At 43.9% G+C, this 22,368-nt stretch overlaps 1 protein-coding gene across 3 annotated transcripts in view; it reads right to left on the reverse strand.

The window, feature by feature from the left end:
• The window catches only part of rcor1 (REST corepressor 1), a 181,708-nt gene that overhangs the window by 59,551 nt on the left and 99,789 nt on the right, over positions 1 to 22,368 (reverse strand). For all 3 annotated transcript variants that reach the window (XM_072490434.1, XM_072490433.1, XM_072490432.1), the window contains exon 4: positions 233 to 285. In XM_072490434.1, coding sequence (XP_072346535.1) covers positions 233 to 285 — 53 coding nt within the window. The remainder of the gene's footprint in view (positions 1 to 232; positions 286 to 22,368) is intronic.

A 22,368-nucleotide genomic window follows, 5' to 3' on the forward strand; every position in this document is an offset into this window, starting at 1 on the left:
GAAAGGATATGTGAGAACCCATTCGATAATAAGATAAATTGAAAATGGTGCAGTTGTTTAGATGGGGTTTTTGTAGAGGAGAGGATGTAATAATGGTTTTGATACAAAGGGGTCAGAGTTATCGGAGAGGTATCATGGCAGTTAGCATGAGGGCATGAAGAGAAGTTGGGTGGTCAGCAGATTGGTCAGAATCAGCTCAAGGACTAAATTTTAGATCTTAAAGTTTTATTACCTGTTCCATGTTGTAGCCATGCTTCTCTTTAGCTATTGAAATGTACTCATCCACTGAAAATGCAAAACGAAAAGTTAAGAAGTTGACCACTTCAAATTAGCATGTTTAGTGACAATTAAAAAGATTGTTTTTTTACCACCTGCATGTTAATCTAGTGAATCACCCATCCCATAAGATTTAAAAGCTTGCTCTTAAGACCAAGAACCACATCCTTGGCAATAAGAATTTCCTCCTTTTAATAAGATATTGGTCCACAATGCTCCACCGTTGGCCATATTGAAGGCTGATATAAACAGCAGAGATTCAAGGGAAATGGGAAGCGGGCTGGATGGAGTGGGGGTGGGGCAGCACGGTGGCGCAGTGGTTAGCACAGCTGCCTCACGGCACCGAGGTCCCAGGTTCAATCCTGGCCCTGGGTCACTGTCTGTGTGGAGTTTGCACATTCTCCCCGTGTTTGCGTGTGTTTTGGCCCCAGAACCCAAAGATGTGCAGGATAGGTGGACTGGCCACGCTAAATTGTCCCTTAATTGGAAAAAATAAATTGGGTACGCTAAATTTTTTTTTTTTTTTAAAAAGGATGGAGTTGAGGCACAGGTCCAACCATGATCATATCATCATACTGAATGCTATAGCAGGCTCAAGCAGCTGTATGATCTACCCCTATTTGTTATGCTTCTAAGAAAGACTCTGGATTAATCAAATAGATAAAATAGGTTGTAGAACAGAAACTTCTGCCAACTGATACATCATAAACAGAATTGGCGAGAATATTGTCAATGATTAATCATTCAGAGCATTATTAAATCTTTCCTTCCAACCAATAATTTACAAGCTTCAAAATCACAAACTTATCAGCTAAACAAACTCATTTAAATGCTAAGGGTTACCTCACAGGTTACAATAAAATGAGAATTTCCACAAAGCAAGAAGCAACAAAAGTCAAGGCTGGTCTGAAAGGCATCAACATTATTTGCTAATATTTCTCACTCGCCAGCTTGTAAAATGCTGTAACAGTCTAGAGGATAAATTAGTACTTTTTTTTTATAAAACTGAAAAACTAAAATTTTCTTTTGTTGATCAAGTCATCAACTGCTACCTTACTGTTCCTTTGCTTAAAATATATTTGTTGACTCAAAGAATCGACACGAAATGCACAGTGCAAAAGCCAAGGCACAGTTTCTAAATCATCTACAGATGCTGCCGAAAGTCAGTGTATTCAAAGCTTTACAAGCAAAACCTACAGTTTTGCCAGTGAAATAATGTCCACGCTCCGCATTTTTAATCAGCAGAGTTCAATATATCTGCAAGAAATTCTGCTTTTCTTGCATCCAGCAACACACCAAAGGTGTTGTTGTCATAGAATTTACAGTGCTGGAGGCCATTCGGCCCATCGAGTCTGCACCGGCTCTTGGAAAGAGCACCCCACCCAAGGTCAACACCTCCACCCCATCCCCACAACCCAGCAACCCCACCCAACACTATGGGCAATTTTGGACACTAAGGGCAATTTATCATGGCCAATCCACCTAACCCGGTCTGCTTTCTCATCACATGGCTTTTTTGTCGCTCAATTTCCAGCAGCACAGTAACCCATTCCAAGCTTTTCCACAATGTGCTCTTGGGAAGTTTGCTAGCTTTCAAGTGGCAATCATTAAGCAGTAGTTTGAGCTTTTTTGTGGCCAAACCACTTAAATATTGCTGTATTAGTGTGCTAATTTCAGTCATGTTTCCGTTTCCTATTCTATCCTAGTTCTCATTTCTTTCCCAATCCATCAAAACATTCGCTTTACTTTCAGAAAGCATTGCACTTCTGTGCAAAAAGCTTTTGAACCTCAAATGCCTTTACATTGTTCATGTCATCCACTTCCTACCGCAGCAATAAGTCACAGCATTCATTTCATTGCGCCATTTTGAAATCAGGCTTCTAGCCCTTCCTCACACATACAACCATAAAACATGAAAGCACTATAAACCACAGGTTTTGCAGCATGTTGACTAATGAATCAAATAAGACTGCAAGCTAAATGTTTTGGATTCAAAGGTGGAAGGTCATGATTGAGGAATTTCCGTCTACCATGCTTGCATACAAATGGGAATTGCAATAACTGAAATTGCAATAAAATAAACTTAGAATTTTGAAATATTCATTTTTGGGATTTGGTATAATTCTCAAGGCCAGCATTATTGTCTGTACCCAACTACATTTAAGATGATGGTGATGTGCCACCTTCTTGAAATATTGCCACCCATGTGGTGAAGGTGCTCAGTTAGATAGGGAGCGCATGCCTCCCGAGTTTAGAAGAATGAGATGTGACCTCTTATTGAAATGTAGAATATTCTGAGAGGGTTGGATGGAGTAGATACTGAAAGGATGTTTTCTTGGCTGGAGAGGCTAGAAGACAGAACCATCGTCTCAGACCAAGTGGCTATCCATTTAGGATTGGGATCAGGATAAATCGCTTCATCGAGGGCTGTGAATTTTTGGAATTCTATACCCCAGTCAGCAGTGGATGCTCATCGAGTACATTCAAGACTGAGACCTATACATTTGTCAGCACTAAGGGAATAAAGGGATATGGGGATATCAGCACTAAGGAATAAAGGGATATGGGGAGAGAGTGAGAAAATAGAGTAGATGTAAAAGATCAGCCATGACTTTAGTGAAATGCTGAGCAGGCTTGGGGGCATGGCCTATTCCTGTCCTTTTTTTTAAATTCAAAGATTTTGACCCAGGAACAGTGATATTTTTCCAAGTCAGGATGGCGTGTGACTCAGAGGAGCATGGAGAGAGTGGTGTACTCATGAGACTTTTGCCCATCTTTCTAGATGTTAGAGGTTGCAGTTGGGGGATGCGGTCAAAGAAGCCTTGCGGCCCAGCCAGTATTATGGAGCCTCCTCCTGTTGGTTGTTTACGGCTGGATGTAGAAGGACTGCAGAGTTTTGATCTGATCCATTTGCTCTGCAAATGATAGAACCATAGATTAGCTATAGATAGAACCATAAATTAGCTCTGTTTATATCATGCTGCTTCCCATTTTTAGCATGAATGTCTTGCAGCTTCAACAGGCTGGTGCTGCTCCTGATGCTCTCCTACACACCTCACTGAACTAATTGGCTTGAAGGCAATGGCAGAATAAGGGATATGCTGGGCCATGAGGTTGCAGATTGCAGTGGAATATAATTCTGCCACTCTTGATGGCCCACTGCATCTCACGGACGCCCAGTTTTATGCTGCTAGTTCTGATCTGAATCTATCCTTTTTCACATGACAGTAGTGTCACTCAAAACCATGGAAGGTGGCTTCAGTGAGAGGACAGGGCTTCACCTCCACCAGGACTGAGCTGTACGGTCACTCCTCCCAATGTTTTGGACAAATGCACCTGTGACAGGTAGACTGGTAAGAACTAAGTCGAGTGGGTTTTGCTTTTGTGTTTGTGTTCTCACGAACTGTAGCAGATCCTATTCTAGCAGCTGTGTCGTTTGGACTGTCAGTCAGTAGTGGTCCAAATGAGCAATTCTTGGTGATCGACATTGAAGTCCCCTTCAGCGCATCTTCCATGTGGCATTCGGTATTTGGAGTACTGATTCACCACCTGAGGAAGGGCTGCATGTAGCAGGGAGTTTTCATCACCATATTTGAGGCTTAATGGCATCAGGAAACAATGCTGAAGAATCACAAGATCACTCCATCCCGTCTGCATACTACTGTATCACCATCTCCCGTAGGTTTATGCTGCTGGTGGGACAGGACATACCTAGGGATGGTGATGGAGCAGTCTAAGTTATGATTCTGCAAGCATTTCTATGCCAGGCTTTTGGTGGTAAAAGCGGAAACAATAGAAGTGGTTGCATTAAAATGAGAACACCTTTAGTTGCAAATAAATATGTATGACTAATACTTAACTCCTTTTCTTTCAAATCCAAGGTTCATGCTGAACCAGAATTTCACAGAATCCACAGTAGAGAAGCAGGTCATTCAACTCAACTAATTTATGCTGGCCTTTCTCGCTAATGCAGGGGGTCAACCATTTTTACCTGAAAAGCCTCTTAAAAAAAGCCTAAAGAGAAATTATTGAGTGTTGCAAAACAAAATAATTAAAACACGGAGTAATGGCATAAGCATATAAGAAGAAACAGTTCTTTAGCAAATAGGTGATTGGTCATACAGAACTTGAGAGTATTGCTGAAAAGAGACATGTTGAAGCTTTTCATCTTGCTCTCATTTAGATTTATTGCCACGTGCACAGAGGTACCGTGAAAAGTATTGTTCTGCGTAGTCCACACAGATCGCTCCATACATGAAAAACATAGTACGCACGATAAATATACAATGTAAATACATAGACATCAGGTGAAGCATACGAGGATAGTGCTACAACAGTAGTGAGGATGCGTAGAGATCAATTCAGTCCATCAGAGGGCCATTTAGGAGGGTGGTAACAGCGGGGAAGCTATTTTCGAATCTGTTGGTGTGTGTTCTCAGACTTTTGTACCTTCTGCCTGATAGAAGAGGTTAAAAGAGAGAAAAAACAGGGTGGGAGGGGACTTTGATTATGCTGTCCGTTTTCCCAAGGGAGGTGTAGACAGAGTTAATGGATGGGAGGTGGGTTCGTGTGATGGACTGGGCTGTGTTCAAGACTGAGGTTTCTTAAGGTCTTGGGCTGAGCAGTTGCCATACCAAGCTGTGATGCAGCCAGAAGGTATGCTTACTATGGTGCATCTGCAAAAATGTTGGACAATAGGTTTTGAGTTTTGCAAGCACAGGCTGGTTGGGTACAGTCTGTACCTTGCCCATTGTGAATAGTGGCTGGGGCATGCTGTTTGATACAATCCACCAGTCTTTGGGACGCACGGCCTACATACCTAGCATCACAACGGCACTGAAATTCATGACACATTACTCATTTGGGTGATATACAGAACCTCTTTTTGGTTTGAAGGCAGCATCTTGTCAGTGGCGAATACCACTCGTGTTGCACTACACAGTAGCAGCATAGAACAGTTAGCTTCACCTATTGTTCAAATTTTGAAATACTTTACTCTTCCAGGATAATCTGAAGGTAGACTGGGCACGTTCCAGGGTCGAAAATGATGACCGCGGGCCTGTTCATGAGTTTGCATGATAAACAGTACAAAATTTACATTCACTTGAGGAGGAGCTCAGTTGCAATATCAGTACTCATTAATATCCAAGGGTGACCAAGTGCCTTAGGTTAGCTAGGATAGTTCAGGTTTTTCCACTAAGAGTCCACCGGTGTCTGGGCAATTTTCTCCAGGTTATTCAACTGTTTGGATTTTCAACTCTGCTGAGGTCCCTCCCCACTACATTGCCCACATATTCAATTTAATATCATCAGTAAATCCAGTAAAGTCAAATATAACCCAGAAAAGGCTCCTCAAAGACCTGGAAAGATCATGCAGCTTAGGTGCATGTGTTTCTTGATACACTAGAGACAACATGAGAGTATAAATTGGAAAGGATTTCAGCACCAAATGACCTCTATTTTAACCTCCAAGTCTTTGAAAATGGCAGACTGTGAAGTGTGGAATGGATGCAAGTTAGATGAGCCTAACACTTATTAATGCTTTGCAGCTCAGTAGAAGTGAGAACTATTATCTTTTAAAAATAAATTTAGAGTACCCAGGGGCTGGTTTAGCACAGGGCTAAAGAGCTGGCTTTGAAAGCAGACCAAGGCAGGCCAGCAGCACGGTTCAATTCCTGTACCAGCCTCCCCGAACAGGTGCCGGAATGTGGCGAGAGGCTTTTCACAGTAACTTCATTGAAGCCTACTTGTGACAATAAGCGATTTTCATTTTCATTTCATTTCAATTCTTTATATTTTTTTCCAATTAAAGGGCAATTTAGCATGGTCAATCCACCTACCCTGCACATCTTTGGGTTGTGGGGGTGAGACCCAAGCAGACATTGGGAAAAGGTGCAAACTCCACACGGACAGTGATTCGGGGTCGGGATTGAACCCGGGTCCTCGTTGCCATGAGGCAGCAGTGCTAACCATAGCGCACTGTGCCCCCCCCCCCCCCAAGTGAGAACTATTAAACACCAAGAAGTTCAGATCACACTTGCAAAAACGTGCCAAATGCAGGGAATAGCCAGCAACCCACAACAATGTGAGGGTAGGACGGTAGCACAATGGTTAGCACTGTGGCTTCACTGCACTAGGGTCCCAGGTTTGATTCCCCGCTGGGTCACTGTCTGTGTGGAGTCTGCACGTTCTCCCAGTGTCTGCGTGGGTTGCCTCCGGTTTCCTCCCACGGTCCAAAGACGTGCAGGTTAGGTGGATTGGACATGCTAAATTGCCCTTAGTGTCCAAAAAGGTTAGGAGGGGTTATTGGGTTACGCGGATAGGTTGGAAGTGAGGGCTTAAAGTGGGTCGGTGCAGACTCGATGGGCCGAATGGCCTCCTTCCACACTATGTCTACGTCTATTATCTATTCCAAGTTTTGTAAAAACAGCACGGAAAATATATTTAGAAACAAAACAATTTAGATCTCATCAGCACTCGACTATAACAGTGATTTAGAAACGGTTCTGAGTTGTGATGTTTGCACTCCATGTGCAATGACATTCAATGTTGGGAATGGATGATGTCAGGTCTCAGGATTGTCATCTGATGCGTAGATCAACATAATTAGGGCCTAGGTAGGGTTCTCTTTCAGAGGATCAGTGCACATTTGATGGGCCAAATGTCCTCCTTCTGCACTGTAGAGATTCTATGATTTCAATGAGAACTCCTCTCACTCTTCTAAACTCCAATGAGTATACCTGTTCCAATGTTCCCTCATGAGATAACCCTTTCATCCAAGAATCAGTCGACTAAACTTTCTCTCAACTGCTCCTAATGCAATCATGCCCTTTTCCAAGTAAGGAATCCCAAACTATACACAGTGCTCCAGATATACCCAGTCTACCCAACACGCTGTACAACCTTAGAAAAGCTTCCCTACTTTTGTACTCCATTCCCCTTGCAACGAAAGCGCTAACATTACATTTGCCTCCCTAATCACTTGCTGTACCTGCATGCTAGCTTTGTGTGATTAATGTGCCAGGACAACCAGATCCCTCTGTACCAGAGTTCTGCAATCTCTCTCCATTTAAATAATATATTGCATTTCTATTCTTCCTTCCAAAGTGGATACGTTCACATCTTCCCATGTTATATATCAATTTTTGGCCCACTCGCTTAACCTATCCATATCTCTTTGCAAACTCCATGGATGGGATTCTCCGTAGCCCGACACCAAAATCGAGAACGGTGATCGGGCGGAGAATGGCTCCTGACACGGAAATCGGGGCAGGCGCCATGGTGATTCTCCACCCCTTCCAAATTGGTGTCATCGGGACGCGTGCCGCGCGGTCGCAAACCCATTGGAGCGCCAGCAGACGGTCCACCTGTGATGCACCGCCGCCGATGGGCCAAGTTCCAGATGGCGCAGGCCACGTGTGCTCCCAGCGGTCGGGAGCCTGGCGTGCCAGTGTCCAGCGCCGCCACACTCGGCCGAGATCCGTGCTGCTGGACGGGGGTTTTCTGCTGGGGCGGCCAGGAGGTGGGCTGTGGTGTCAGGCACGCGGTCCAGCACGGCCGGCGCCATGTTTCCTGATGCGGGTGTAGACGTGCGTGGTTGCATCCAGTCAGCCCTGCGCATGTGCAGTCCGGGACCAGCCGATTCTCCGGCCGTTTTCCGCACGTGTTCCACGCGGCGCCGGTGTAGCCCCTCACCGGTACTGGAATCAGAGATGGGTTATGCGCAGATTTTGCCATCGTGGAACACCACGGTTTCTCCATTGGCGCCGGCACTTAGCCTCAGAAAAGGAGAATCCAGCACAACCTACTCTACTACCTTTGTAGTAGAATCATAGAATCCCTAAAATGCACAAGGTGGCCATTCGGCCCATCGAGTCTGCACCAACCCTGGGAAAGAGCACCCCATTTAAGCCCACCCTTCCACTCTATCCCCGTAACCCTGCCTAACCTTTTGGACACTAAGGGGCAATTTAGCATGGCCAATCCACCTAACCTGGACTGTGGGAAGAAACCGGAGCACCCGGAGGAAACCTACGCAGACACGGACAGAAAGTGCAAACTCCACACAGACAGTCACCCGAGGCCGGAATTGAACCCGGTTCCCTGGAGCTGTGAGGCAGCAGTGCTAACCACTTGCCCATTCAACAAATTTAGCAACTTTACATTTGACCTCTTCACCGGAGACATTTAGATTGTAAACTGTTGAGGCCCAAGCACTGATCCCGATGCATTCCACTAGTTACAGCTTGCCAACCCACCAAAGACCCACTTATACATACTGTTTCCTGTTAGGTATGTAATCCTCTATGCATGTTAATGTTACCCTCCACACCATGAATCTTATTTTGTGTAGTAACCTTTTGACGAAGCAACTTGATTTCCCTACATCCATGTTTCTTGTGAGAACAAAGAAAAGAACAGCACAGGAACAGGCCCTTCGGCCCTCCAAGCCTGTGCCGATCATGATGCCCTGATTAAAAAAAACCTTCTGCCCTTACACGGTCCACATCCCTCTATTTCCTCCTTATTCATGTATCCATCCAAATGTTGCTAATGTGCCTGCTTCCACCACATCCTCTGGCAGCGCATTCCAGGCTCACACCACTGTGTGAGAAACGTACCCTGCATATCTTCCTTAAACTTTCCCCCTCTCACCTTGAACCTGTGCCTCCTTGTAATTTACACTTTGACCCTTGGAAAAAGCCTCTGACTATCCACCCTGTCTATACCTCTCATAATTTTGTAGACCTCTATCAGGTCTCGCTTCAGCCTCTGTCTTTCCAGTGAAAACAATCAGTTTATTCAACCGCCCCTCATGGCCAACACCCTTGAGACCAGCTAACTGTCTGGTGATTTTTCTTTGCACTCTCTCCAAAGCTTCCACGCCCTTATGACAATGTGGTGACCAGAACTGCATGCAATACTACAAATGCGACCTAACCAAGGTTTACAGCTGCAACATGATTTCCCAACTCTTGTACTCAATGCCCAGGCTGATGAATGCAAGCATGGCATGTGCCTTCTTAATCACCTTGGCCACCTGTGTTGCCACTTTTAATTTTATTTAATTTATTTTTTTTAATTTAGAATATCCAATTCTTGTTTTTTCCACTTGAGGGGCAATTCAGCATTGCCAATCCACCTACCCTGGTGTTGCCATTTTTAGGGAACTGTGGAACTGCACACCCAGATCCCTCTATGTTAATATTCCTAAGGGTTCTGTCATTTACACTATAATTCATACCTAGATTTGATCCTCCAAAATGCATCATCTCACATTTGTCCAGGTTAAACTACATCTGCCATTTCTGTGCCCAAGTCTCTAATCTATTTATATTCTGTTGCATTCTCTGACAATCCTCGGCACTATCAACAACTCCGCCAATCTTCCTGTCATCCACAAACTTACAAATCAGACCACCCATGTTTTCCTCCAGATCATTTATATATACTACAAACAGAGGTCCCAGCACTGATCCCTGAGGAACACCACTAGCTACAGATCTCCATTCTGAAAAACATCCTTCCACCGCTACTCGGTCTTCTATAACCAAGCCAGTTCTGTATCCATCTAGCCAGCCCAACCCCGAATCCCATGTGATTTTAGTTTTGTACCAGTCTGCCACGTGGGACCTTGTCAAACGCCTTACTAATGTCCATGTAAACTACATCCACAGCCCTTCCCTCATCAATTTTTTTTGTCACCTCTTCAAAAAACTCAATCAAGTTGATAAGACTTGACCTTCCCCATACAAAACCATGCTGCCCGTCACTAATTAGTAAATTTTTCTCCAAATCTGGCCCCCCAAATTTTCCAAAGGCTTCCCCACCACTGATGTCAGGCTCACTGGCCTATAATTTGCTGACTGTCCCGGTTTCCTTTCTTAAACAAGGGAATAACATTGGCTATTCTCCAGTCTTCTGGAACCTCGCCTGTGGTCAAAGAGGATGTGTCGATATCTGTTAATGCCTCAGCTGTCCTGCTCCCTAATCAGCAATGCAACTCCCCCACTTCTTTTGTTTCCCCTTCTGTCCCGTCTAAAACAAGGATATCCCGGAACGATAAGCTGCCAGTCCTGTCTCTCCTTTAACCATGTCTCCATAATCGCAATTACTTCTTCAAAGAACTCTAATAAATTGGTCAACAAATGATGCCGAAATAGAGCGCATCAAAGCTATCCTGTTATCCTGATCAGGTCATTATTCGCTGTGTATTGCGTCAAGAACAAAGAACTTTACAGCACAGGAACAGGCCCTTCGGCCCAAGCCTGCGCTGATCCAGATTCCTTATTTAGACATACTATGTATTGCCCAAACAATCTGTATCCCTCCATTACCCGACCGCTCATGTATCTATCAAGGAACATCTTAAATGTTGCTATTGTGCCTGCCTCCACCACCTCCACTGGCAACGCACTCTAGACACTCACTACCCTCTGCATGAAAATATTTCCCCGCACATCTCCCTTAAATTTTCCCCCTTTTAGCTTGAACCTGTAGCTCCTTGTAATTGAGTCTTCCACCCTGGGAAAAAGCATCGGACTATTCACCCTTTCTGTAGCTTTCGATAATTTTGTAGATCTCAATCAGGTCTCCCCATAACCTCCGTCTTTCCAATGAAAACAATTTGAGTTTATTCAACCTCTCCTCATAACTAACACCCTCCAGACCAGGCAACATCCTGGTAAACCTTCTTTTCACTCTCTCCAAAGCATCCATATCGTTGGCAACCATAACTGCGCGCAATATTCCCAATGTGGCCTAACTAAAAGTTTCATACAGCTGTAACATGACCTACCAACTCTTGTACTCAATGCACCAGCCGATGAAGCAAGCATGCTGTATGTCTTCTTGACCACCTTATCCACCTGCTTTGCCACTTTCATGGAACTGTGAACCTGAACGCCCAGATTCCCTCTGTGCAATGCTCTTAAGGGCTCCGCCATGCAATGTATAGTTCACACCTGAATTTGATCTTTCAAAATACATCACATCGCATTTGTCCAGATTGAACTCCATTTTCTCTGCCCAACCCTTCAGTTTATCTATATTATGAAGGTCCTCTTCATTATCTGCAACTCCACCTATCTTAGTGTCATCTGCAAATTTGCTAATCAGTCCATCTACATTTTCCTCCAGATCATTTATATATATATATATATATATTACAAACAGTGGTCTGAGCACTGATCCCTGTGGATCTCGCAAATGGGCCAGAGGTTGCTACTTTTGGACCGAAATGTGCCCAATTGATTTTAAAATACCTGGAAAGTAAATACCTGAAATGTGTACCTAAAACATTTGAACAGTTCAGCAAGCAGCTTCACCGTGCTACTATGCGGGAGCAATGCAAGTAGCATTTTCCATTATCGAGATGCTGCCGTCAATCCAAAAACACATTCCACCTACCACACAATCGAGCGGCAACACGTATGAATTTCTGTACTGCTATGATGCCAGGTACACAGACTGCACGTCCCAGCAGTTCACTGACTCAAACTGCATGTTCCTTCAGTTGTTTGCAATATACAGAGCACATACCATAGTCAACCAGCCTGTGCTTGCAAGACCCAAAATAAATAAGTCTACATATTCCATGTATGGGCAACACTTTCTGAACAATCCTGAGTGTGTTAATAGCTACACTAATAATCAATTTAAGATAATCAATACTGTTTGTAACATGGTGAGACTTCCAGTGACATCACCTGGTGAGGATGCTCACACCGCAGCTCCCACCAGGATGTGTCTTTTTTTGTGGGAAATTATTTCACCAAAATACTTTTTATTGTTTATAAAGGACCCCTGAGTCACTGCAATGCTGAAGGACATAAGCAACGTACTGCAAGAAATTTGTCAACTGCCTCTGAGGCGTCGTGCAGTTCCTCCATGGAAAAAATACAGAGTCTGCATTGGCAATGGTGGTTTGCCAGGATTACTGCAGATGCCAGCTAAGGAACTAGCCGCCCACTTCAACAAGTAGTGGAGGCGGATGGAAGAAAACCTACTAAGTCATTTGAGGAAGCCCTGGGCCCTGTCTGGGATAAATTAGAAAAAACTGCGTAATCGGTTAAAAAACATGGTGAGGTGATCGGAAGCATGGAAAAAAACTGACGAGTCACAGGGAACAGCTTGCCTCACTAGAAGCTGAAATTGTGGTGGTGGCTGCTGAAAACAGGAGGCTGAAGGCTAAAGCCTACGACCTCGAAAACCAAGCTAGGAGGCAGAATCTTAGAGTCGTGGGATTGCCGGAGGGAGTAGAGGGCCCTAACCCAACTGCATAACTTGCTCAAATGTTGGATAAAATGATGGCGGAGGGTGGCCCTGCATCCCCTCCGGAATTGGACAGAGCCCATCAGGCCCCTCGCCAAAAGCCTCAATCGAACAAGCTGCCATGTGCGCTTCCATAGTTTTCAGTGCAAGGGCAGGTCCTGAAATGGGCCAAGGATCATCAGGGTTGGAAATGGGAAGGCAAATCTCATTCAGATATACCAGAACATGCGAGTTGACCTGGCGAGGAAACGGGTAGTCTTCAACAAGGCTAAGGCCACCGTGTACCATTTGGGGTGGCTGCGGATTACTTATGAATCAAGGGACTTTTACTTCGATATACCAGATCACGCGGTTCAAATTTACTATGTTTTCTTTGTTTTTTGACTACTATAGGTTGGGAGGAATATTGGAGTATCTTATATACAATTGTTGTTGTTTGAGGATGAAATTCTTCTCATCTTTCTTGGTTTCTCTTCTATGGGGGTGAACATTGATTTTTGCTTCACATGGTTATTGTTGGGAGGGGGGTAAGGTAACCCTTTCGATGGAAAGGGTTGTTTCTTGTAATAGTTGGGAGTGAGATTTCCCCAGTTGGGAACTCAGTTTTGTATGGGCATTGGTATAGAGAGGTGTGTTTTGTCCTCGGAGCAGGCAATAACTTCATGGTTTTTCTTCTCTATCCTAGGGGTGCTGATGGTGACTGCAACATTCTCTCGGCTCATTCGATGGGTGGATTTGGCGACCACTTTGGGTCTGCTTTTTTGAGTAGGAACTTGGCAACTCCTGTCGGTGGAAATGGCTGACTTGGGGATTTTTCTTTTGGGGGGGGGGGGGAAAGAGAAGAAGAGAAGGAGGCCTGCAATTTGGAAGGTAAAAAGGTCGAGTTTTTGCTCACCTAAAGAATCTAAATGCTGATGTGTGTTTTTGCAGAGGGCCAACTTGCAGGTAAGGGATCAAACCTGAATGCTTAAGGATTGGGTAAGCCAAGTGTTCCATTCGGGCTTTGATGGACAGGCCCAAGGTACAGCGATCATAGTCAGCAAACAGGTTCTTTTCTTGAGGGAGACAGACCCATGGCAGTTTTTGCATCCAGGGGCCAAGGAAACCTCGTTCGTTGCCCATGTGCATAAAGTCTAGTCCAGGATTGACTTCTATTTAATGGGCGAGTTCCTCCTACCCTGGGTGCAGAGAGCAGAATACTCGGCTATTGTGATCTCGGACCATGCTCCACACTTCATGGACTTGGCCTTAGAAACAGATTCTAATTAGCGCTTACCAAGGCTAGATGTAGAATTGCTGGTGGACAGGGCGTTTTGTGAGCACATGTCCAGGACCATTGAGCAGTACACCTGATTAAATAGGAATGACTGTCTCTCCCGCTACACTCTGGGAGGTAGGACAATGAGAGCGGGGCAGCAATGGTTGATGGATGCGCTTCTCGAGATGGATCATCAATACTTGTCTGACCCTACACTGGACTCGTTTGCGAATAGGAAGAAGCTACAAGCACAGATTGATTTGCTGTCCACAGGGAAGGCAGTGAGCTCAATGGATTTTAAAAAAATTATTATGTGAGAAAGCCAGGCGTTTTCTGGCTCACCAGTTGAGGCAGCATCCGGAGAGATTATACAAATTAAAAACTTGGGCAGCAGTTTGCTTTCTACCCGAAATGAAGTCAATGTGGTCTTGAAGTCTTTTTACAGGCACCTCAATAGGTCATAGCCCCCAACCCAGAGAATAGATCAGTTATGTCAACATTTTAAGATGGGCTGTCCTTTCCAATGGTTCGGGGTGGGGTGCCTTTTCGTCTTGCCAGAGGTAGCTTTTGTTAACTGGGTGACCCATTGCTCCATAGATTGAACTACACTAGTCTGGTAAGCAGGGTGGGGTCCAACCTGCAAAAGTGGGATAACATTCCTCTGTCCTTGGCGGGCAGAATCTAGAATCTAGGGTGGCACGGTAGCAGTGGTTAGCACAGTTGCTTCACAGCGCCAGGATCCCAGGTTCGATTCACTGCTTGGGTCACTGTCTGTGCAGAGTCTGCACATTCCAGTGTGTTTGCATGGGTTTCCTCCGGTTTCCTACCACAGTCCAAAGATGTGGTTAGGTAGATTGGCCACGCTAAATTGCCCTTTCGTGTCCAAAAAAAGGTTACGTGGGGTTACTGGGATAGGTGGAGGTGTGGGCTTAAGTAGGGTGCTCTTTCCAAAGGCTGATGCAGGCTCGATGGGCCGAATGGCCTCCCCTTCTGTACTGTAAATTCTATCATTCTATGACTATTAAATGAATATTCTCCCAGGGTTTTATTTATTTTTCATTGTCTCCCGATTTTTCTCCCCAATTTCCTTTTTGCTAAGTTGAACATGTTTGTGACCTCTTTTATTTGGGGGGGGGGGGGGGGAGTGAGGTGGGAGAGGCAGGGTCTGGCGTTACCCAACGTGCTTGTTTATTATGGGCGGCCAGCATTGTGAAGATACTGGGATGGTTTGGGAGCCAGGTCCCATGTGGGGACAGGTGGAGGCAAGTTCCTGTCGGGACACGAGTCTAAGGGCTCTGGCAACGGCTCCACTTCCCTTCTCTCCGATGAGGCTATCTTTGGACCCAGTGGTGGTGTCCACTCTTAAAAGATGGAGGCAATTTAGGCAGCATTACAAATTGGGATCGATGCCATTAGTGGCCACTACCTGTGGCAACCACCTATTCGCTCATTCAGGTTTAAATGTGACATTTAGGTCATGGAAAAGGAAGGGCCTTGGGAGTTTTAGGGATCTATTTTGGGGGGACTGTTTGCTAATTTGGAGGTATTATCGACAAGCTTTGAACCTCCAGGGACAAACCTATTCCGTTACCTCCAAGAACGTGATTTTGTTCGAGAGGCTTTTCCCACATTTCCCTTGGCTCCGCAACCCTCCCTATTGAGTAAGATCCGATCGCTTTCAGGGTCGGGTGGGGGAGCATTTCCAACATCCACGGACAAATCTAGTCAACGGAGGTGGCCCCGCTCGACGAGGTGCAGGCAAAATGTGAAAGAGAATGGGGACCTATTTTAGATGAAGACATGTGGTGTGGGGCCCTTCATAGGGTGAACACGTCGTTCAGTGCATGACTTTGTCTAGTCCAGCTCAAAGTAGTATATAGGGCTCACCTAACTAAAGCTGGGTTGAGCATTTTCTTTTCGGGAGTGGAGGACGTGTGTGAGCAGTGTTCTTGGGAACCTGCTAATCACACCCAGAATGACAAGCTTTTGGGTCCCCTTAGCACGTCGGCGATTCTCAACATTGATCTGAAGACTTGTCCTTTGGTGGCCATTTTTGGAGTATTGGACACGCCAGCATTATGGACGGAGCTGAAGGCGGATGTTCTCGCCTTTGCTTTGCTAATAGCCCGCAGGCGGGTTCTAGTGGGACGGATATCTGCTGCTTAACAAAGTGCCTCGGTCTGGGTGGGTGACCTTATGAAATTTATACATCTAGAGGAGGTCAAGTACACCGTCAGGGGCTCGGTCGAGGGGCTCTACCCGAGGTGGCGGCCATTCATTTCCTACTTTAAAGAACTAATCACCATCAGCTGTTAGGAGGGGAGGGTGCAGTTAGCGCTTAGTTCTCATTGTTGGGGAGGGGTGTTTTTTTCTTTTGCATAATACTGTTCTTTGTAATATCCGTTTTCCATGTTGTTACGGTGTATTAAGTTTGTAATATGGTTCATTTACTAGAAGTAATATTCATTCATAAGCAAGGACCCCATTCTCTGTAAACAAAAGAAATATGCATCTTTTCTGAATTACGGGGGAGCTTGGGGAAACCAATCAGCACCATTTTCTCCTGTAGTGAAAATCATAGAATAGAATCGCTACAGTGCAGGTGGTCATTCGGCCCATCGAGTGAGCACCGACCCTTGGAAAGAGTACCTTGGCCCACATCACGACCCTATTCCCATAACCCAGTAACCCACCTAACCTTCTTGGTCACTGAGGGGCAATTTATCATGGCCAATCCATCTAACATTGCATATCTTTGGACTGTGGAAGGGAACAGGAGCACCCAGTGGAAAGCCCACGCAGACACGGGGAGAAAGTGCAAACTCCAGTCACACGAGGCTGGAATTGAACTGGATCACAGGCGTGTGATGCAGCAGTGCTAACCACTGTGCCACCTTGTCGCCCCACATTGTGATCATTTGACCTTCTTGCATTTGTCCAGGTGAGTGTGGGTAAACAGCTTCAGCTTTTAAGCAATATTCAAGTTCTGTACTACCAAGCAAGAATTTGAGAATTCCAACCAAAAAATTATTGCGCAATATTTTTACATTTATTGACAGGGATATCTTTTAATGCCTTCAATGCCAGGAATCCTAGAATTTATACAAAAATGTGCAACTTTAAAAAAAACTCTTTGAATTTGGTTCACGGCTTTTCAATGCAAAACAATTCATGATGATTACTGTATGCTTTTAAAATTAAATTTCAAGTAGAATGACAAAAAAAATCTGCTTTCCTTTCCACTTCACATTGCCTAATGTTTGATCATATACAATCGAATGAAGTCTTACAGAAAGTAAAACATGATTTCAAAAAAAGTTCAGCATTAAGAGATTTCAAGTTACAGCCAGAAAGTTGGGCAAGAGCAGTAAACTCGGATACCTTACATAATATAAAACAGATTTTACTTCAATTAATACAGATATACAGAAGTACTTTGAAGTTCCATCCAATAAAAACCCTCTCCAAACATAGGACACTGGCTGATAGAGGGTGACTGGACAGGGTGGAGAAAACTCGAAGGTTGGGCTCAAACTGGATATTTTCTCCCCACCAGCTGGGCAGCAATGTAAACATTTTCCAGTGTGTAATGTTCATTAGCATGAATTGATGTTGAAGGGTATGCCCCCTTATTCTCAGTTTTAGAGAATTTCTTGACTTTTCACAGAAGACTGAAATATGAAAAGATTTATTTCAGTCAAGTTTGACATTTAAATGTATTAATTGTTCTTTAACACTTTACAGGCAGACAACACCTGCAATTATTTGCAGGCAGAAAGTGCACAGACCATCAGCAGCATTGCCGCTGTTTCATTTACCACTATGCATGTATAGCCAGGGTGAATGACAGTGGCTGAAAAACAATAAAAAAAATTAGGTGATCAATTGCGTTATGCAGTGACAATTCAGAAGTAGAGGACAGCTTTTCTGCTTTGCTGAAAGTGGCACTGTGCAAGTATGTTGTATTTTTTATGCATATTGGTTGACAGCTCGACATGTCTGCGTGGGTTTCACCCTCACAACCTAAAGATGCATTAGGTGGATTGGCCAAGCTAGATTGCCCCTTAATTGGAAAAAAAAATAATTGGGTACTCTAAATTTTTTTTTTTTTTTAATACCCTGCCACCTCAGCCAGTGATTATCTGCCCATAAATGGTGAGAAAGTAACAGATTAGAAGTGAAACACATGCCATCTTTGTGCGCTAGATCTTCAGACATGAGCAACTTATCGTTAAAACGCTTAAAAAATGAAACGGTGGGAACCAGCTGATAACAGGGAAAGTTGGGGAAGAGTACCCAAGGAAATGTGGTATTATATGCGAGGCAAAAGTCTGTTACGGTTAAGTTTGGATTTGGGTTTGTCACGTGTCCCGAGGTACAGTGAAAAGTATTGTTCTGCGTACAGTCCAGACAGATCATTCCATACATGAAAAAACATAGGACATTCGATAGATACACAATGTAAATACATAGATATCGGGTGAAGCATACAGGGTGTAGTACTACTCAGTAGTGCAGTTGCATGGAGAGATCAGATCAGTCCATAAGAGGGTCATCCAGGAGTCTGGTAACAGCAGGGACGAAGCAGTTTTTGAATCTGTTAATCTGTGTTCTCGGACTTTTGTATCTCTTGCCCGATGGAAGACGCAAGAGGGGAAATATGTACATCTCAAGTTTCAAAAAGGGAGCAAAGACAGTTTCCCGTTCCATTCTCCTAGTCACTCTTCCCATACAGATCACTTGGCCCAGCTCCCATTAATGCTACCAAATTCCAGCAACCTCTCGTAGTACCTGACTTTAGGCCCCAGTGCTCCAAAGCTCACACCTCAGATTTTCACACTTCATATTTGTTGGAATTCAAGATCATTTTCCAGATGATTTTTCCAGGATTCTCAAGATCTTGAGCTGCCAGTCCTGTGCTTATAAGCCCCAGATCACATTTACAATTTTACCCATATCAAATTCATTAATGCTCCAACACCCAAAGTCATCTCTTGCCGCATGGTCCCAGTTCTGCCCACCCAGTGATTCTAGAAATCCCTCGAAATATTGATCAACTTCAAGACCCTGTTCCGAGACAACCCGATACTAGTTTGCCACAAAATTCTTCTGGCTACCACGTATTAACATATTCTAAAGCAGAAATTTTAAGGGTCTGTAAGGCATTAAGCAGTCTACCAATATTCATACAAAGTACACCATACTTGCACTTTGTCACTTTCACTACAAGCAGAAAATCTGTCCTCCACTCCCATCATTGCCACTGCTAAAACACACTTGAACATCTAAGTTTTTATTGCCTTCTCTTGGCCACCGTCATTTCACCCAGGCTATACATGTACAGTAGTAAATGCAACAGCAGGAGTGCTGATGTTTACATGCTTTCACAGTCTCAACACACCATGAGATAGCATAGTAGCAGCATCAGAGACAGTCAGTAGCCTGGAATACAATGGTCACAGCAAGGCTAGAGCTAAACAGTTTCAAGACAAGGGGACATCATGCTCTATGGTGTCTGGTATCCAGGGTTTTGATTTACAGGCAATGGGGATGGTCAGGTTTATCAAGGAGGGAGGTGGATTGTAGTGCTTCTCAAGTGTTTAATCTTCAGTGGCATTCGCAGCAATTCACATACTTAACCAATGCGAGTGATGGACTTCGAATGCATGAGATTCGCAGGTCTCAGTTTCATCATTTTATAATTTTAATCTCCTTCCAGAACGTAGACGTAACTTCTTTGATTTTCAGCTGTAGAGTATAACCTTCCCTGGAGAGCAAACATTGTATTTTAAGGTCCTGTATTCGGGCAAGCAAAATACTGCAGGTGCTGGAAAAGATATGTGTTGCATTATAGGTGGCTCGCAAAATTTTTATAACTTGGTGCAGAGTGGGATCCTCCGAAGCCAAAGGCTTCACAACCCCGGTTATAAAACCTTGAACTCACTATGAGCAAATTCTATGAAAAATGAATGAGGATACGGATCTTTCATTTCACAGCATCTTATGCCTGTATCCTCATTCTTCAATTCTTACACCTCCAATAGCTTAAGGGGCACTTCCTTATCTTTCTCCATGCATCCAATGCTCCAATTTGCCTCTGAAGCAGATGATCCCTTTCTCACTATTAATCATATTTGCCATTACCCACATCCCTTCTGTTGGCTTTCTCCTGACTGCTGATCTCCCTTCACTCTTCCCTAACTAAGCCCTTTTCCCTCACTGTTCTATGGTATTTATTGTTACTGTACAATATTGTACATAGAGTGGGATAATTTTTTTGGAAGCAGAACCAGGAGTGGGCCATGGTTAAACATTTGAAACAGCACATGGATGTGTGTGGTAGAATAGGAAGGGTATAGTAACCCACAATTCTGGTCAAGACTGCTGGCGTTAGAAAAGGGAGCAGGGCAAGGGAAAAATAAATTGGGCAGAATCTTTGGATTATTCCTAGTACTGCACACAAGTATAGAAATAGGAGGATAAAGCAAAGTAATGCATAGCTGGAAAGATGGTGCAGAGGGAGGGCTTTAGATTCTTGAGACATTGGGACTGGCTCTGGGGAGATGGGACCTGTACAGGCTGGACAAGTTGCACTTAAATAGAGCCGGGACTGAGTTCCTTGTGGGGCATTTTGCTAGCGCTATTGGGGAGGTTGTAAACTAACTTCCCAGGGTTTGGGAATCAGAAGATAACAGAGAGGAACACCAAAGTGCACAATATGCTGGAAGATAATACTAGAGTAGGGAATAAATAGCAAGTTAATGGATGGGGTCAGAATAAGGCGAAACAATAAAATCTAAATCAGGCCAACAGTGCATGGATGTGAATGTACGGAGTGTGATTAATAACAAGATCGTCAAGTTATTGGTGCAAATCAACACGTGTAAATACGATGTTATGGCTATAACAGAGATCTGGCTCAAAGAAGGGCAGGATTAGGTGTTAAATATTCTTGGATACAAGGTATTCAGGAAAGATAAAAAAGGAAGGGGGCAGGATGGCGATATTGGTTAAGGAGAGAGAACATTGCAGTGATTGGTTAAGGAAAACATTGCACTGCTGGAGAAAGAGGATGATCCAGAGGGATCAAAGGAAGAATCTATTTGGCTAGAGCTAAGGAACAGAAAAGGTGCAGTTACATTGTTCCGTGTAATTCAGAGGCTACAAACTAGTGGAAAGGAGGCAGAAAAACAAATTTGCAACAAATTGATGAAAAAATTAAAGAGTGGCTGTAATGGGGGACTTTAATTCCCAAATATAGTCTGGGATAGCAAAAGGTGGGGAGAGAGGTGGGAAAACTGCATGTTTTCTACAGCAGTACATTCTCAGTTCAATGAGATAGGAGGCACTGCCAGACCTGGCTCTTGGGAATAAAGTGGGCCATGTGGATCAAGTGTCAGTAGGAGGACATGAAGGGGACAGTGATTATTATATCATAAAGGTTTAGGTTGACTATGGAAAAGGACAAGGAACAATCCAAAGTTAAAAAAATTAACAGGGGAAAGCCAACTTTAATGAGGTAAGAACGGATCGGAGGCGAATCAATTGGAGTCAAAGGTTGGCAGGAAAAATGTCAGCTGAACAATGGGCTACCTTCAAAGAGGAGATAGTTCAGGCACAGTCAAGGCATATTCCCTTGAAAGTTAAAGGTGTTTCAAATAAATCCATGGATGAAAGAAAAGATAGAAATTAAGATGAGGGAGAAAAATTATGCTCATGACACATGCCAGAAAATACAATTCAGAACCAAACTGAATATTGAAGGTTCAGAAGGGAAGTGCAAAAGCAAAGAGAAGCAAAGTGCAAGTATGAAAATAGACTGGCAACTAACATAAAAGGGAATCCCAAATTCTTCTGGCACATAACTAGCAAAAGGGTGGTGGTAAAAGGAGGAAAGGGCCATTTAGGGTTAAGGGAATTAATGCATGGAGGTAGAGAGCATGGCTGAGGTATTAAATTAATATTTTGCATCCATCTTTACCAAAGATAAAATTGTTACTCAGGCCATAGTGAAAGAGGAGGTAATTAAGTCATGAGAAAAGGTTAAAATTGACACGGTGGTGGTAGTGGATAGACAGTGGTGGTAATGGATAGGCTGTCAGTGCTCAAAATGGACAAAGCACCAGGACCAGAAGAGATGTATCCAAGGTTATGGAGGGAAGGGAGTGTCGATATTGCAGACACTGGCCATAATGTTTCAATCTCCTTTAGGCTCAGGGATGGTTCCAGAGAACTGGAGAATTGCAAATATTGCACCTTTTTGAACAAGGGTGTAAAGACAAGGTTAACAACCTCAGGCCAATCAGTTTAACTTTAGTGTTTGGGAACATCTTGAAACAATAATTCAGGACAAAATTTATTAATCACATGGACAAATATGGGTTAATTAAGAAGTCAGCATGGATTTCTTAAGTGAAAATTATGTTTAACTAACTTGCTAGAGTTTGTTGAAAAAGCAATAGCCAGGGTTAATGAGGGCAATGAAGTGATATATACATGGACTTCCAAAGGCACTCGAACTTTTGGTCACGAAAGACTTGAGCAAAGTTATAGCTCATAGA

Source organism: Scyliorhinus torazame, chromosome 2 (genome assembly GCF_047496885.1).
Source record: "Scyliorhinus torazame isolate Kashiwa2021f chromosome 2, sScyTor2.1, whole genome shotgun sequence".
Taxonomy (NCBI): Eukaryota; Metazoa; Chordata; class Chondrichthyes; order Carcharhiniformes; family Scyliorhinidae; genus Scyliorhinus; species Scyliorhinus torazame.